Raw genomic sequence first — 16,619 nt, forward strand, 5'->3', positions numbered from 1 at the left:
TTTTTGGAAGAAGGGCGACAATTCTGGTCAAGCTTTTTCTCAAAAGCGAAGATTTGGAATGGGGAAGATATGGATTTTGGTCGCATAGCCAAGCTGGTGATCCATGGGGTGCCTCTTCTGATTCGGGACAAATCTGTATACGAAAGTGTTGGGGCGCTGTTTGGAGAAATAGTTCAAAGATCAGATTTCTCCTGGGAGAACATGGATGTTGCTGAAGGTTCATGCTTCATTCTCACCAAGTCTGGGGGCCGGATTGAAGAGGAAGTCGTAGTGCAGTGGAAAGGTCAGTCTCATCGAGTCTGGGTCTCTGAAGAAGCACCAGCCTGGAAACCAAGCTTTGGGGAGTTACAATCTGTGAAAGTCTCAGAATGGAAAGAGAACATTATTGAATCGACAGCGGAGGAGGCGGAGTTGGAAGAAGGTGAGCTAAGGTGTTCCCGTGAGGAGGGTAAATCCGATGGCCGGAAGGAGGTCGGTGAGTCGGTACCGGAAAACCAACAGACTCCAAGCGCCCCTCCAGTCTTGGAAAACGTCTTGCATGGGAACTCTAATTCGCCTGTTGGAATTCCGAGACAACAACATGATGGGGGAGTAAATGAAAATAACACGTCAGTGGGAGAAATTAGTGGCCCCCACCACAATTTTTTTAACATGAATTGCCCTAATGCTGGTGGCCCATCAAGTACTCCATGCCCAACCCCAATAGTTGCACTGGGTAAAAGAAACAGGAATCAACGCAGCCCACCTTCGTTGGGCTCCACCCAAGGTCCACTTACGAAGGCTTTCTATGGCGATACCCCTCCAGCGGCCCACATAGATCTTAATGTCACGCTCCAGTCTCGTAGTCAATCAGTTTCTGATGATTTTGAACACAATACTGTAGTACCAACTACCCCTCCTGAGGTAACGGGTGGGGAGAAGGGTATGGAAACAGAAGTCGTCGGTCAGAGCCGAAGTGGTTCACCGGAACAGGAGATGGACGCAACCGTGGAAACAACTGCCACGGTTCAGGTAGGCGACGCAATAGGAGTCAATTTAGCTGGGTTTGAGAAAGATACGGTCGAAGTTATTCTTGGTGAAGGCGTTGCAAAGTGTTATCAATGAATTGTTTAACAATCAATCTACGTGGTGTCCGGAATTACCGGAAGGTAGAATGGATTAGAGGGTTAAAGACAAGCAATCGGGTTCAATTTTTAGCAATACAAGAAACGAAATTGGAGGATACCAAAAGTTTTCAGTTTCATAATTTTTGGGGCCGCACGATGTTTCGGATGGCAACGGTAGACGCGATAGGGGCGTCAGGGGGTTTGGCGTCTATGTGGGATCCAACTGTGTTCACATGTACAGAGGTAATTTCGTCTCGCTTCTTTCTGTGTGTTTGCGGTCTTTTGATTCCCACAGGGATGCGCCTGAATATCGTTAACGTCTACGCCTCAAATGACCCATCAACACGCAAATTACTGTGGCTAGATTTGTTGCATCTCAAAAACTCGAAGCAAGGCTTATGGATTTTTTTGGGGGACTTTAATGAGGTTCGTGACGAGTCGGAGAGGGTCAATTCAGAATTCAATGCAACTAATGCAGTGGCATTCAATGACTTTATACTATCTGCGGCTCTTCATGACTTGCCTCTTGGCGGAGCTCAGTTTACTTACATCTCAGACAATGGTGACAAATTGAGCAGGTTGGACAGGGTTTTAGTGTGCCTTGGCTTCATTGAAAATTGGCCGACCACGGCCTTGACTGCACTGGATAGATACATCACTGACCACCGGCCACTTCTGATGAACGTTATCCCCTCAGATTTTGGTCACATTCCGTTCAGGTTTTTTAATTCATGGCTCGAATTTCCTGGTTTTGTGGAATACGTCATGTTCTTGTGCAGGTCGTTTCATTTTGTCGGTCCAGCGGACCTTCGGCTGGCCACAAAGTTGAGATGGTTGAAAAACAGGATAAAAGATTGGGTAAAAGCGGAGAAGAGTCGGGGTAATGAGCTTTATGTGGAGAAAAGAAAACTGATTGCAGCCCTCGAATTAATAGCGGAAGAACGAGAGCTCTCGCCAACTGAGCAGGAGCTAAGAACTGAATACAAACAATTTATTTGGGAGCAAGATCGGTTGAAAGACCTCGATACGCGTCAAAAATCTAGAGCCAGGTGGGCCCTGGAGGGGGACGAAAATTCCAGGTTTTTCCATGTAGTGGTTAAATCAAATACAAACACGAACAGGATAAATGGGGTACTTGTTGAGGGGGAATGGGTAACGAACCCGGTGACGATAAAACAACATTTCTATGAGTTTTATTCTAAGATGTTTTCGGAACCCATGTCGACCCGCCCTCCCATTGTGTGTCCTAATCTGAAGTCTTTATCAGCAACCGAAGCTGAATCGTTGGAGGCCACGTTTTCATTGGCGGAGATTAAAAATGCGATATGGGAATGTGATGGCGACCGCGCACCCGGGCCAGATGGATTCAACTTCAAGTTTATAAAACGATGTTGGGAGGGGCTGCAAAATGATTTTCTGAACCTATTTGACGAGTTCTTTTTTAACGGGAGTATAAATAAGAGTTGTACCTCTTCATTTATCACCCTTATACCAAAAATAAAGGACCCGTTGAGCCCGGCGGATTTTCGGCCTATAAGCCTAATAGGTTGCATAAACAAAGTAATTTCCAAAGTTCTGGTGAATAGGTTAAAAGGAGTGATTGGAAAGCTAATCTCGGAGGAACAATACGCATTTATATGTGGTAGAAATATTACCGATGGGCCCTTGATGCTTAACGAACTCCTCGCTTGGATGAAAACGGCAAAAAAGTCGGGAATGTTTTTTAAAGTCGACATTCATAAAGCATATGATTCGCTCAATTGGAATTTCCTTCAATCCATTATGATGCAAATGAACTTTCCGGCAAAATGGATAACTTGGATAATGGCTACATTGCACTCTTCACATGGTTCCGTGCTAGTCAACGGTTCGCCTACAATGGAGTTCAATTGTACTCGTGGACTTCGCCAAGGGGATCCGTTGTCTCCATTCCTTTTTCTCTTGGCCATGGAAGCTCTTTCCGGAATAATGAAAAAGGCTTCTTCGGTTGGTCTTTTCCAAGGGATAAAGTGCGCGACAAATGGTCCTACTTTGACACATTTGCTTTATGCCGATGATGTCGTCTTTATTGGCACTTGGTCTTTGTCAAATGTACTCAATTTAAGAAGAATACTTAGATGTTTCTACTTGGCGTCGGGGTTAAAGGTCAATCTTTGCAAAAGCAAACTATTTGGCGTGGGAGTGGGTTCTAGCGAAGTGGATGAAATGGCCAATACCTTGTATTGTAAAGCGGGGGCCTTCCCGTTCAAATACTTGGGACTACAAGTGGGTGGAAACATGAATTTGGTGAAAAACTGGAAGCCCGTTATGGAAGTATTCAAGAATAGGTTGTCTATATGGAAGGGTAAAACGCTTTCTTATGGAGGTAGAATTACATTAATCAAGTCAGTTCTTAGTTCGCTTCCTACATATTATTTCTCCTTGTATAGGGCCCCGGCACAAGTAATTAAAAATCTAGAAAGCATTCGGAGAACATTCTTTTGGGGTGGTACGGAAGATAAATCAAAGGCAAATTGGATAGCGTGGGATAATGTTATCTCTTCAGTTGAATATGGTGGGGTTGGTTTCGGCTCACTCAAAGACGCCAATCTCGCCATGCTAGCGAAATGGTGGTGGAGATTCAAGGTCGAGAAAGAAGGATTATGGCGGAAAGTGATTTGGGCAATTCATAACAAATCCAGATCTTGGAACTTTATTCCGGCTAAGATTTCGATTCCAGGACCATGGAAACAAATATGGCAAATTTCGGGAGAACTGGAAAGGGCTGAATTGAATCTTACAAAACAGATCAGAGGAGTACTTGGCAATGGAGCGGATATTCTATTTTGGGTTGATACCTGGGTAGGCGAATCGCCGCTTGCATACTCTTTTCCAGCTTTGTTTAATTTGGAGATGGATAAGATGTGCACAGTAGCGGATCGATTGTGGAATGAAAATCACTGGCCACAATGGAATTGGAACTGGAATCGGGCCCCCTCCTCTTCAGCCGAGATAGCAGAATTACAACAACTTATTCAATACACATCAGGGGTACAATGTGAAGATAGAAGGGACCGTTGGGTCTGGGATCTAGACCCTAACGGCTTGTTTTCGGTTCGAAGTATCAAGAACCATGTTCAAAATCATAATAGGGTGGCGCCGCAATCAATTTTTAAGTGGAATAATTGGATACCTAAAAAGGTTGGGGTAGTCGGGTGGAGGGCGATGGTGGAACGACTTCCAACTAAGGTGGCACTCCTCTCGAAAGGTATTCATCCAGAATCGGTGACCTGCATTTTCTGTAATGAACAACCAGAGACAAGTGAACATATTTTCGTCGATTGCCAATTCGCTCAGACCGTGTGGACCGCTATCGCGCAATGGTGTAAAGTTTCAGCCTTTTATGCTTTCAGCCTCAAAGATGTTCTGCAGGTCGGCGAGTATGTGGATGGGTCGGCAAAGCGGAAGAAAGCCATACATGCTATTTCGCTCGTTTACCTTTGGAGTGTGTGGCGTATGCGGAATGAAGTAATTTTCCAAAATGCTTCAGTATCGGTTCAAAAGGTGGTCGAGGAAATTAAAAGGATGAGCTTCCAGTGGGTTAAGTATCGCTCGAAAGAGGCTTGTCTTAACTGGGAGAGCTGGAGAAGGTTCAATGTTTTTTAATGTTTAATTTCTGTTCTGTATGTTTGCTCCAGTTTGGTCCTTAGTTGTTTTTATGTTGTTATTATAGTATTTTGGTGGACTGTAAGTGTGGTGCTAGCCCCTTGCTAGTTTGGTGAATGAATTTTATGTTGGCCTTTCAAAAAAAAAGAAACTAGCCTAATAGCAAAACAATATAATAGAGATGAAGGGAGAAAGGGATTGCTTTTTCATTAATTAGGTCTATTTACAATGAGATACAATAGTGGTATATATAGGTATACAAAACTTGGAGAGAAAGCTAATCTATTTTTGGTGTTGATAACCACATTAATTATAAATATATTCATAACAACAATGACTTAAAGGACTATAATTTAACACATAATCTAATTGGCCAAATTTAAAACATAAAGTGCTAATAACAGTGTTTTATCATCTTAGCCATACATAGCAACAAATCATCAAGTTAATAATTTAAGAAAGAGTAAATTACAAGTTTTGTCCTTTATGTTTGTCCCAAATTTCAGGCGCTGTCCTTTACCTTTAAAATTGATGACTTTTATACTTAATGTTTGAAAATGTTGCACGTTATGTCCTTTAGGGCAAACCCAGTTATAATTTTCAGTTAAGTTATGTCATGTGCACTGTACATGAGGGTAGAACAGTCATTTCACCTCCCCACTTGTCTTTCACCCCTTTTAATACTCTAATTTCACCTCACAGAGAGAACGCCCTCATTGATTGTTTTGTTTCTCAAATTCTTCACATGTTCAATGATTATTAACACTTCTGTTAGTGCTGTTGCAGTTGCTTTATTTCATAGCTCATTAGGAGGTTGTTTGGTTTCAACAACCCAAATGTGTACTCCTTCTGTATTCTGTAAATGTGTAAAGGTTATTTGCTTTTGCTGTAGCTAAAAAGTGTGAGCTGTCATAATATTTATGTGGTATGCTCGTATGGGGTGATTGGGATTTGTTTGTTAAAATCACAACACGTGGTTTGACAAGCTCGAATGGTGCGTTCAAAGGGGTGTGAGAGCCAAAATCAATCACACATGTTTTCGTGATAGAGAGTAGTCATCTTAAAATAATGAGTAGCATAAATCTAACTGTCTTGTTTTAAAATAAGACATAAAATGGTTGTAGAGTTTTGAAGTGACATCAATTTTCACAAAGCTAGTGGAATAAACTCTGTTCTTAGAACAAATCTTCACTTGTTTCTCATCAAATCTGTCCCACACAATCGGTGGCCTCTCTCTTCCTCGTAGATCCATCAATGAACCTGTTTCTTTCATCTGAAACTTTAGTAAATTGAGTGCTGGATCTGGATCTATAAGTTCAAATGTTCATCAAGATTATGATTCTTGTTCTTGAGTGATTGATCCAAACTAAAGATGAAGGGGATGATGGTTCAGATGAGAAGGTTGAAGATGAAGTAAATTAGGGTATTAAAAGGGGGAAAGACAAGTGGGGAGGTGAAATGACCGTTCTACCCTCATGTGCAATGCACATGACATAAATTAACTGAAAATTATAACTTGGTTTGCCCTAAAGGACATAACGTGCAACATTTTCAAACATTAAGTACAAAAGTCATCAATTTTAAAGGTAAATGACAGCGCCTGAAATTTGGGACAAACATAAAGGACAAAACTTGTAATTTACTCTTTAAGAAAAAAAAAACCTACATCACCATCAAAAAGTTCATAATTAGTATCTGCTAATAGAACAGACTTAAAATGTGTTTGTTAAACTGATGTAACTAAAATATGCAAAATATGAATTTCTTGAGCTTTGAACTTTTAAAATAAAAAAAATACTTTTTAAAAAATAAAAAAAAAAATACTTTTTGACTATTTGTTGCAAATCTAATCAATAATTAATGGTAATTTCTTGAGTTTTGGACTTTTAAAATATGCAAAATATGAATTTCAAACTGACGGTTATTATCTCTTAGTTAATAGTTAAAGTTAAAGTAAAAATTAGAAAAGTCATTATGACAATTTCTTTCAAATCAGATCACTGATAATATCAGTAATTTTGAAATTTTGAAATAAAAAATATGTAAGATGGTAATTTAAAATTGACGTTCTCTTTTTTTTTTTCCTACTTTGCATATCAGTTCCCAAAAAATATCATCACAATTGCTTTCAAATCAAATCAGTAATTACTAATTAATATCAGTAATTTTTAAATTCAAATTTCAAACCATATATATTTTTATCTTATAAATAAGATACAATTATCTGATTTCACATTCAAATCTCGCTCGCTCATATATGTGAGCGTATCTTTCTCTCTCAAATGCATCTTTCTTGTGATTTAGCAGCTAATTTCCCATTACACTTCTTTGTTCGAATGTTTGTTGATAAAGATGAAACAACTGTTCAGTTATTAGTACAGATGAAACCACCGAAGTGATGTGATAAAAACAACTGTTCCTAAACACTGTTACATATAAACACTGATGCCATAAAAATGGTTACATATAAAACACTGACGTGATGACAACTAACAACCTAACAGTATATAAAACATTCATGGGGAAAACATTGTTACATATAAACACTGTTAACATAAACGAATAAACAAACATAGAATAACTAAAGTTGATGCTGAACCACTGTTGTAGTTTGACACTGTTGTTGGACGTCATAAATTTCAGATTTAATTTCAAAGGGAAAAGTAGTGTATATTCTTACATGCTGCTTTATTAAAGTAATTAAATATTAGAAATGATATGCAAGGAAAAAAAAGAGAACGAAAATTTGAAATTGCCATTTTGAATATTTTGAATTTCAAAATTACTGATATTGTCAGTAACTACTGACTTGATTTGAAAGCAAATGCCATAATGACTTTTTTAAATTTTATTTTAACTTTAATTAAGATATAATAACCGTCAATTTGAAATTCAAAATTTGCTTAATCAAATGTCCAAAGCTCAAGAAATCAGCATTAATTAGTGATTTGATTTGAAACAAATAGTCATCAAGATTTTTTTTTATTTTTTAATTTAACTTTAAATTTAATCATAAAAATAATGTTGGTGGAACTCTTATGTAATTGGAATGTAAAGATTAGGTAAAATGGTAATTTGATTGTAATTCTAGTTTTCATTTGATAAATTCAATGTATCACAAATTAACAACATCAATAATAAAAATGTGAGCACTGACTATTTTTTAGGGAAACCGCTGATGGTCAATATCAGTGAATGTCAACAATGTAAAAGTGAACAGTGGCTATTTTTTCGAATCAGTGGATACCAAGCATTTTTCGAAACCCTGATGTTTGGTTAGTCAGTGGTCAACATGGAGATTGAAGAAACAAAGGTTGTATTTCAGCAGTGGAATACATGAACAATCAAATGTGATAAATAGTGTTACATATAAACAATAGTCCTAAACCTTGTTACATATAAACACTGATGCCATAAAAATGCTTACATATAAAACACTGAGGCGATGACATCTAACAACCTAACAGTCTTTAAAACATTGATGCGAAAAACACTGTTACATATAAACACTGTTAACATAAACAAATAAACAATAGAATAACTAAAGTTGATACTGAACCACTGTTGTAGTTTGACACTATTGTTGGACGTCATAAATTTCAGATTTAATTTTCAAAGGTAAGTAGTGTATATATTTATACGCTGCTTTATTAAACTAATTAAATATTAGAAATGATATGCAAATTAGGAAAAAAAAAAGAGAGAGAACGAAAATTTTAAATTACCATTTTGCATATTTTGAATTTCAAAATTAATGATATTATCAGTAACTACTGACTTGATTTGAAAGCAAATGCCATAATGACTTTTTTAAAATTTATTTTAACTTTAATCAAGATATAATAACCGTCAATTTGAAATTCAAAATTTGCTTAATCAAATGTCCAAAGCTCAAGAAATCAGCATTAATTACTAATTTGATTTGAAACAAATAGTCATCAAGAATTTTTTTTTATTTTTTAACTTAACTTTAAATTTTATCATGAAAATAATGTTGGTGGAACTCTTATGTAATTGGATGTCAACAATGTAAAAGTGAGCAGTGGATACTTTTCCGATAGGTGGATACCAACCAGTTTTGGAAACACTGATGTTTGGTCAATCAGTGGTCAACAGGGAGATTGAAGAAACAGAGGTTGTATTCCAGCAGTGGAATATTTTGAACAATCAAATGCTTGAACCAATTTCAAGAATACTATACCCAAACAATCAAGATGAGGTGCTTAATATTCATCCAAGTGTATAGGAATTTTTTTTAGTATAAAAATGAAACAACTGTTCAATTAATAGTACAGATCAAAACACTGAAGTGATAGGATAAATTTTGTTACATATAAGGACTATTAAAATAAACAAAGATAGAATAAACACTGTTAACATAAACAAAGATAGAACAACTAATGTTGATGGGGAACCACTGTTGTTGGAGAGTGTTTCACATTTAGTTGATCAGTGCTTGTCTGGACTTTGGTCTTGATCAGTGGTTTTTCATAATTGAACAGTGGATGATGTTTATCAAACTTTATGTAGAACCATCATTATATCCAACACTTGTTAGGCAGATAATTGAACAGTGATTTGCCATATTAACTTGTTATAACCACTGTCATTGTAGGAAACTTAGCTGGGTTGTGCCTATTGTAGGAAACTTCAGTTTACCTACAAAAACTGATGAATTTAGAATAAATAACGAAAACTATTGTTAAGTCAAACAGCTGATGGAAAACTTTTTAAGCACTGCTAGTAATTAAAACACCGATAGTGATTAACAAAACTACGTTTAATTGCTCAAATTGAGATGACGGGAGATCTGCAAAGGATTACAAATGAATCAATGCTCCAATAAACAGTAAATCAAAACGTTAGAAATACCAAAAAATAAATCACACCAATTTAAGTTACCTTGCTGATGTCCTAAACTTTTGTACTGGTATCACCTATCAACACACTTGGTATCACCTTTCACATTTCCATCTCCTCAACAACCGTCCGGCAGAGGTTGCTTCTAATCAAAAAACTCTATAAACCAACAAAAAAGCTTTAGAAAGACAAAGTACAAAACATATCAAAATAAATCTACTCGTAATCACATGATACAACAAAGCAAACATACCAGAGTCACTGATTAAGAGGAGCTTGTACAAAAGCGTTCATCGAGTACGATAAGAAACCCTAGGAGATCTGTTTCTTCTTCTGAGGATAGAAAAGGTGTAATCATGTTCAGTATGAGAAAATAGATAAAACGAAATAAAATTTCTGAATAAAAAATAGATCTTACATGATTATTCTCTTCTTCAACCACTCGACGGTACATGATTTAGGGTTTCAAACGCAGAGGTATCCAATAGAAGTAACCTCTGCCGTACATTGTTGAGGAGATGAATATGAGAAGAAGAAGAAGAAGAAGAAGAAGAAAGATAAACATTAGAGAGGATAAACATCGATCGGAATAGAGCAGAGCAGAGAGAGAAAGAAAGCATTAGCCCTAAATGAGTAAATGAGGGATGATATAAATAGAGGAGGGCAGTGGTACTGTTGGGCGGGAAAAGAGAACTGAGGATGCCCTAATTAAGTGACACGTAACCCAAATAACTTTCACTTATTATTATTATATATATATATATATATAGGATTAGGTTCAATAGTGAACACTAGTGTAGCTTGCGAACTGAGTGAACTAATCCTGGCCATACACGTGTGTAGATCAATGGCCAGGATTTGTTCACTCAGTTCGCAAATACATTAGTGTTCACTCTAGAACCCCACCCTGTATATATATATATATGTTGTATGTATAGGTGTGTGTATAAAGAAGAAGAGAGAGGAGCGGCTTCAACGTCTTTTGGCCGACGTTCACAACGATGTTGAGGCTCGGCGACGGGCCAGGACGGGCCAAGCCGAGCCCCACACCGAGTGGCCTTAGGCACGTTATGATACGTAATTACGCACATTATTTGCATAATTACGCATGGGTTGGGTTAAACCCTAATTACGCACGTTATTTGCATAATTACGGATGAGAGGGTTAACCCCAATTACGCACGTTATTTTTTCACTTGCGCAACGTCGCACGTTAAGACTCTTTTGTATTTAAAACTATCACTACCACTCATATTATAAATAGATCAAACTAAGTTGTGTTTCATATTCTTAATTATGATTAACACACTAACTATTTGGCAACTTTTCAAAAATAAACAAGAGTTTTTGCGAGTCAACGATACCCTACCTCGTCGGTACATGTATTGTACCTTGGTGGAGTTATTTTCGAAACTCCAACGGTAATAGATCAGATGAAGTGATGAACTGATCTTGACAAAATTAAAACCTAGGAAATACAGCCAAGTCTTTTGGAATTTTGATATGGATAAGTTTCTTGCTTGGATATACTATCACCAAGGTTTGCCTGCAAAAACTAGGCTATTATTTCTTGCTCATGTCAAAGTTTCTGTTTTGGTTTGTTTTAAACATTTCCAATGAAAACAAAACTAACTTTTTATAAAAACTACACACACCCTCAACCTAAATCCCTTTGCTTTCTCCCATGCACAAATAGTAAAGATAGTTGCAGCCTAAGAAATGCAATTTCAAAGCCACATACGCCGCCAGAGAGGCCACCACCACCACCACCGCCGCCACCGCCAACAACCGACTTCAAGCCACCCTCGGATATGTCTAGGGCACAATTTCGGTCCTCGAGGCTCACATGAACCCTTTGAAAAAAAAGATGTGGTGATCGTGATGAACGCAACGAAGAAGTTTTCAGTGAAAGCACTTGAGTGGGTACTCAAGAATATCGAACTGGATACTTGCTGCACTATTACACTTTTCGGGGTCAAGCCATGGTTAAGTTTTGTGTGTAAGTATATCGTAAAACTCAACTTTTACAACTGTGTTATGGTAATAAAATAACAAAGATTATGTGACAAATTGGTGGTGATTGCAGCTTCTTGCAAAACTGAGACAGACATATGGACAATGAACATAAAAAACTTAATGAGTATGAGAGACACCGATGAATGGAGGAATGATAGTCGGTGTCAAAAGGCTCAAGAACTAGTTGATCTTTGCTTGAAATACAAGGTAATGTTACCTATGCTTTCTTGATTTGATCATTGCTAAAGCTAGAAGCTTTAAAGTTTAAAGAACATTGAAGTCTTTGACAGTTGGCTTAAAATGAAATAATCTACACAGGTCACACCACGGATACAGACCGGGCAAGGGTTCCCAAAACGGTTACTTGTTCTAGAAAAAATCGCAAGCGCCTATGCAACATGGGTCGTTTTTGACAGGTACAAAGATCCATTTTTGATAAAAAAAATTGATATATCTAATAATGGTTGAGAACACTTTCACAGATATAATAACAAAAAACACATTGAATATGTTGCAAAAAAAGTTCCTTGCAACCTTCTTGTGATGAAACGTAACGGGGAGGCCGAAATGATCAAAGGTCGTACAACAACTTATGAAAGTATTGATGAAAGCCCGACAACGTCATCTTCAACCATACCGCCCATACCCACACCCAAGCTGATGCTTTCCGATGAATACAAGAGGAAGCTCAGGATCACGAGTCCGTAAGCGATGTGTTATTATATTATTATGATCTTACTATGAGGGCCAAATTTGGTTCACAAATTTCACAAGAACAATGAAGGAGAAGCTATCACATATCAATAAAAGTTTCTTAAGTTGTGACAAATTGTGGGCATTGTTGTCTATATATTCTAAGTTGTTAAGAGTGTAAGTGTGTAACCAATAAGATGTTTATTTACAACAAGAGCATATTTACGCGGATGAAAAGGAAGCATCACTCTTATTCAAATAAAATCAAAGTCCATGAGTAGCTCAAAAGCTGAATTACATACTTCCCATAAGATCATAAAAGAAACAAAACCTGAATTAAATGCCAAACATTGTGAATTGAGATTCAAGTCCACTCACACTTCTACTTTGCAGCATGCATCAGCTCTTGCTTGTTCGCAGGCGTTTTAGTAAACTGGTCCTGTAAAATCCATAGAAACCACAATTAGTAATCTGCTACACAGACTAAACAACTAACCAAGAAATTAAAATGAACCCTAATTTGTAATCAAATAGCACAAATCACTCAAATTAACACAATCTTGATTCCAAAAGGTATCCACAAGCATTGTTTTCAAAGGCACAAGGCACACTCAAGGTGCAAAGAGTGATCCTTGGGGCCTTGGGCCTAGGCCCAAACCTCTTAAAAAGCGAGGGCCCAAGATAAGCAAGGCTCATAGCTTAAAAAAGCGAAGGGCTTTTGGCAGCATAGTCCACAATTAAAAACTGAACATGATTTCCATCCGAAGTGATCAACGAGAAGTCATTTGGAAGGAATCATAAAGGCTGATGTACTTAAATTTTCTAAGTATGGATTTACAAAAAAGCTGCAAGCCACGCAAAACTTCAAGTCACATGAAAGTTGTTGTGGACAAAGGTAACATTGTGCGCGGAAGTTTACTTGTTTACACGAAGGTTGTTGTATTTTGGAACTTAATCATTTATGTGAATGTAACTCCGGGCGAATAAATAGTCTAAGCAGTTAATGCGTTCAAAAATCGGATATCGGTCAAGGACCAATATTTGAGATATCAGTAATCGCGGTGGGATATCAGTAATTCTAATTTCATGCAGAATTTATATATATAGCAATTTAACACTAACATTCAGTATACTCTCCTACCATTAACAAATTAACCTTTTGCAACTTGCAAAACACTAAACAATTGTAGCAAGTAGGAACTGACTAAGACTTAAAGCACTACCATTTAACACTAACAATTAACAATTAAGACTTAAAACACTAATAGCAGCAATAAGAAGAAAGACAAATGGTGGAACTAAGAAGAAAGGTCCTGGTATCGGCAAAATCGATGATATATCGGTCCAAAATCAGTCAATATCGCCGATAATATCGGTATCAATATTTTGACCGATATTTTGCACCAATATCTCACCAGGGGACCGGTAACCGATATAGCCTGGTGATATATCGGCGAGATTAACTGCATAGTAAATAGTAATGATGTATTTGTAGTTTGTAGCGGTTATCAATTGCAAACTAACATCACTTTTGATTGAATGAAATTCACAGTTGTGTTAACTTTTTTGTGTTCATCATCTGTTTTACATCTGTGATCTTTAAATTGTTCTTGTTTAGTTGATTTCATATCAAATTGATGATACATATGTCATTGATGATACAGATCGAGTATTGTGTATAGAAGAAACTAACATTAAATCAAACACCACAGTTCTATGATTCATATATTTAATTAAGTAAGATCAGATCAATTCCGATTAATACACAAATTAGGGATCTGGCTAACCGATTCTAAACCCTAACCCTAATTATCTCCAAAATCCCCAAATCGGACCGAACCAATACGTTTAATTAGTTAATCGTATAACAGTACTATTGGAACATGCAACGTATTGACTGATCTATATGAGAAATTAACAACGAATAATAATAAAGAATTGTTAAAAATGTAAAATTAGGGTTTGCGATTTAAAGGATGAATGAGAATAAAAGTGATTACTTGTTTACGGAAGGTGAGATAGAGGGCGACAGTAGCGCCGGCGACACCGCCGAATAGCATCGCCGGACCGGTGAGCAAACTCCATTTTCTGTATATCATCTCTGATTCTGTGTCTGTGTGTGAATAATGAAAGAGATGACGAGTCCGATGAAAGTGAAGTGTTTTGTGTATTTAAACTAGTTTTATGCCCCACTCGCGTTGTGTGGTGGTAAACAAAATATTTCTCAGTTTGATAATGTATGTGTCGGTTTGATAATATATGTATTGTGTTTCGGTTTGATAATATGAGAAAAGATCAAATAGGAAGTTAATTTTCGCTAGAAAGGATAGGAAGCCATAGGATTATGACATGTGGCAAATTTTAAAATAAAGAGAAAGGGTATTTTAGTCAATCCAACTCCTTCTTCCTTTTTTCAAAACCCAGTAACTTCAAAACCCACCATTTTCAAAACCCACCATCTTCAACTATTTCTTCACTTTCTATCTCAATAATCACTACATTATAGTGCGATTTTCATCACCAATCAATGATTCAAAACCCGATCAACGTGTTCTTCAGCTTTTTTTTTTGAAGAAAACCCAGTTTAATTTCATAAAAAATCTCGTTTTTTCCGGTGATTTTGGAGATAATCACTCGATTCGAGCGTTGATAAGTGTTTCTATCATTCAAATTTCGTCAATTGATTAAGAAATCGGCTTCGATCCATGTAAGAAATTCTTTAATTTCATTTTCACGATCTGGGTTTTTGATTTAGGCATTGCGTTTTACGATCTTTGCGGGGGTCCGGGGGCGGCAGCCCCTGGTAGCGGGGTCCCAGGGGCGGCAGCCCCTGGCGGGGTCCAAGGGGCAGAGCCCCTGGCTGGGGTTGAGCTGCCCCCCAGAAATTGTTGTACTAAAAACGCATCAGAAAAATTAATTTTCCAGAAATTGGCTCATTTTGAAGACAATAATTCGTAGACAATTCAGACAGTTCACAGTGACAGACAGTTTTATGTGTCCATTGCGTTTTAGAAATAAGAGAGTTTTATGTGGTTTCTGGCTATTGCGTTTTAGAATGAGTCATTTTTAAGTGTTTTCTAGCCGTTGCGTTTTACATATAAGGCATTTCTTTGTGTTTTTGGTGCATTGCGTTTTAGGTAAAACATTTTTTTATGTGTTTTCAGTCCATTGCGTTTTAGAAAACATTCATTTTAAGTGTTTTCTGGCCATTGCGTTTTACAAATAAGACATTTCTTTGTGTTTTTGGTGCATTGCGTTTTAGGTAAAACACATTTTTATCTGTTTTCTGGCCATTGCGTTTTACAAATAAGACATTTCTGTGTGTTTTCTGGCCATTGCGTTTTACAAATAAGTCATTTCTTTGTGTTTTTGGTGCATTGCGTTTTAGAAAAATGTCATTTTTTAGGTTTTTTTTTTCATTGCGTTTCACGTAACTGGTGGTTTTTCTATTGCGTTTTATGCAACTGGGTTTAAATTTTTTTTTTAAAATATAGCTATAGTATACTCGTTTTAAAGATAAAAAAACGTTCGTTTTTTTGGTGCAATTTTTATAAAAAAATAATGTCGTATGAAAGAGTTATTAACGTTTAAAAAATGAGGGGGAATTGGAGGAGAGAGAAACTATTGGCTTGGATTGACTAGAATGCCCTTGAACAAACTCACGCGCCTCTTTTCTCCATTTCAATTTCCCTGATTTAATCTTAGCCCTTAATTAACTTAATGGATGGTCAAGATCACTTCCTAGCCTTCCTAGCCAAATAAACTTCCTATTGTATCTCCACCCTTGATAATATATGTATTGTGTTTCGGCTACTTGAACATACTACTCGTAATATAATCTAAAAAAAAAAGATTAAACCTTAATTTTCGTCCATATGGTTTGCTGATTTTAACACTCTAAAAGCATTCACATCCAAAGAACTAAATTGTGAGTGTGGGGTTTTTAAAATATAAAGAGTATAAAAAATTGTTGTGAGTGGAGGAGAGAGAAAATGTTACTGTTCATCTGTATATTTGGGGGGACACTGTTCACCCACTATAATTTTTTAATATATATTGAAAGTGGTTGTGAGTGAAGGAGAGAGAAAAATGTAATGATAAAGGTATAAAAATATTATCTAATTGAAAAGGAGAGAGAAAAAGTATTTGTTTTTAGTGGAAATATATTGATACATAAGTTGTTTTTTAGTGGAATGTATGTTTAATTTTAGGGGGCTGGATGTGAATGCTCTAAGTCCAATAGTTTAAAATTTGCATTTATCGTCTATTACTTTGCTGATTTTAACAGTTTCAGTCCAT

General features: G+C 36.7%; 1 protein-coding gene and 2 long non-coding RNA genes across 4 annotated transcripts; 1 reads left to right on the top strand and 2 right to left on the bottom strand.

Moving 5' to 3' along the window:
- Nucleotides 1-9,014: 9,014 nt before the first annotated feature.
- LOC110903270 lies at nt 9,015-10,410 on the bottom strand. 2 transcript variants are annotated; one of them, XR_002571804.2, is made up of 4 exons: nt 10,030-10,410; nt 9,865-9,944; nt 9,654-9,770; nt 9,015-9,561 (listed from the first exon to the last, which is right to left on the bottom strand). It is a non-coding gene; the product is annotated as an uncharacterized LOC110903270 (long non-coding RNA). The 2 variants fall into 2 exon arrangements; XR_002571803.2 differs by having other exon boundaries at nt 9,015-9,770.
- A 762-nt stretch (nt 10,411-11,172) lies between these two features.
- LOC118485977 lies at nt 11,173-12,401 on the top strand. Its single transcript, XM_035982541.1, has 4 exons — nt 11,173-11,610; nt 11,698-11,834; nt 11,946-12,043; nt 12,110-12,401. The coding sequence occupies exons 1-4, from the start codon at nt 11,331-11,333 to the stop codon at nt 12,333-12,335; spliced, it is 741 nt and encodes a 246-aa protein (XP_035838434.1). The 5' UTR covers nt 11,173-11,330; the 3' UTR covers nt 12,336-12,401.
- A 150-nt stretch (nt 12,402-12,551) lies between these two features.
- LOC118485978 lies at nt 12,552-14,576 on the bottom strand. Its single transcript, XR_004877834.1, has 2 exons — nt 14,321-14,576; nt 12,552-12,759 (listed from the first exon to the last, which is right to left on the bottom strand). It is a non-coding gene; the product is annotated as an uncharacterized LOC118485978 (long non-coding RNA).
- Between the last annotated feature and the right edge of the window lie 2,043 nt (nt 14,577-16,619).

This window comes from Helianthus annuus, chromosome 13 (assembly GCF_002127325.2).
Source record: "Helianthus annuus cultivar XRQ/B chromosome 13, HanXRQr2.0-SUNRISE, whole genome shotgun sequence".
NCBI lineage: Eukaryota > Viridiplantae > Streptophyta > Magnoliopsida > Asterales > Asteraceae > Helianthus > Helianthus annuus.

What these genes read in the sequence shown, in the direction of transcription:
- LOC118485977 (XM_035982541.1), top strand. Translation starts at nt 11,331, where the DNA reads ATGCAATTTCAAAGCCACATACGCCGCCAGAGAGGCCACCACCACCAC. An exon ending in ATCTTTGCTTGAAATACAAG is followed by an intron (nt 11,835 to 11,945) that starts GTAATGTTACCT and finishes TAATCTACACAG; the next exon opens with GTCACACCACGGATACAGAC. An exon ending in ACATGGGTCGTTTTTGACAG is followed by an intron (nt 12,044 to 12,109) that starts GTACAAAGATCC and finishes ACACTTTCACAG; the next exon opens with ATATAATAACAAAAAACACA.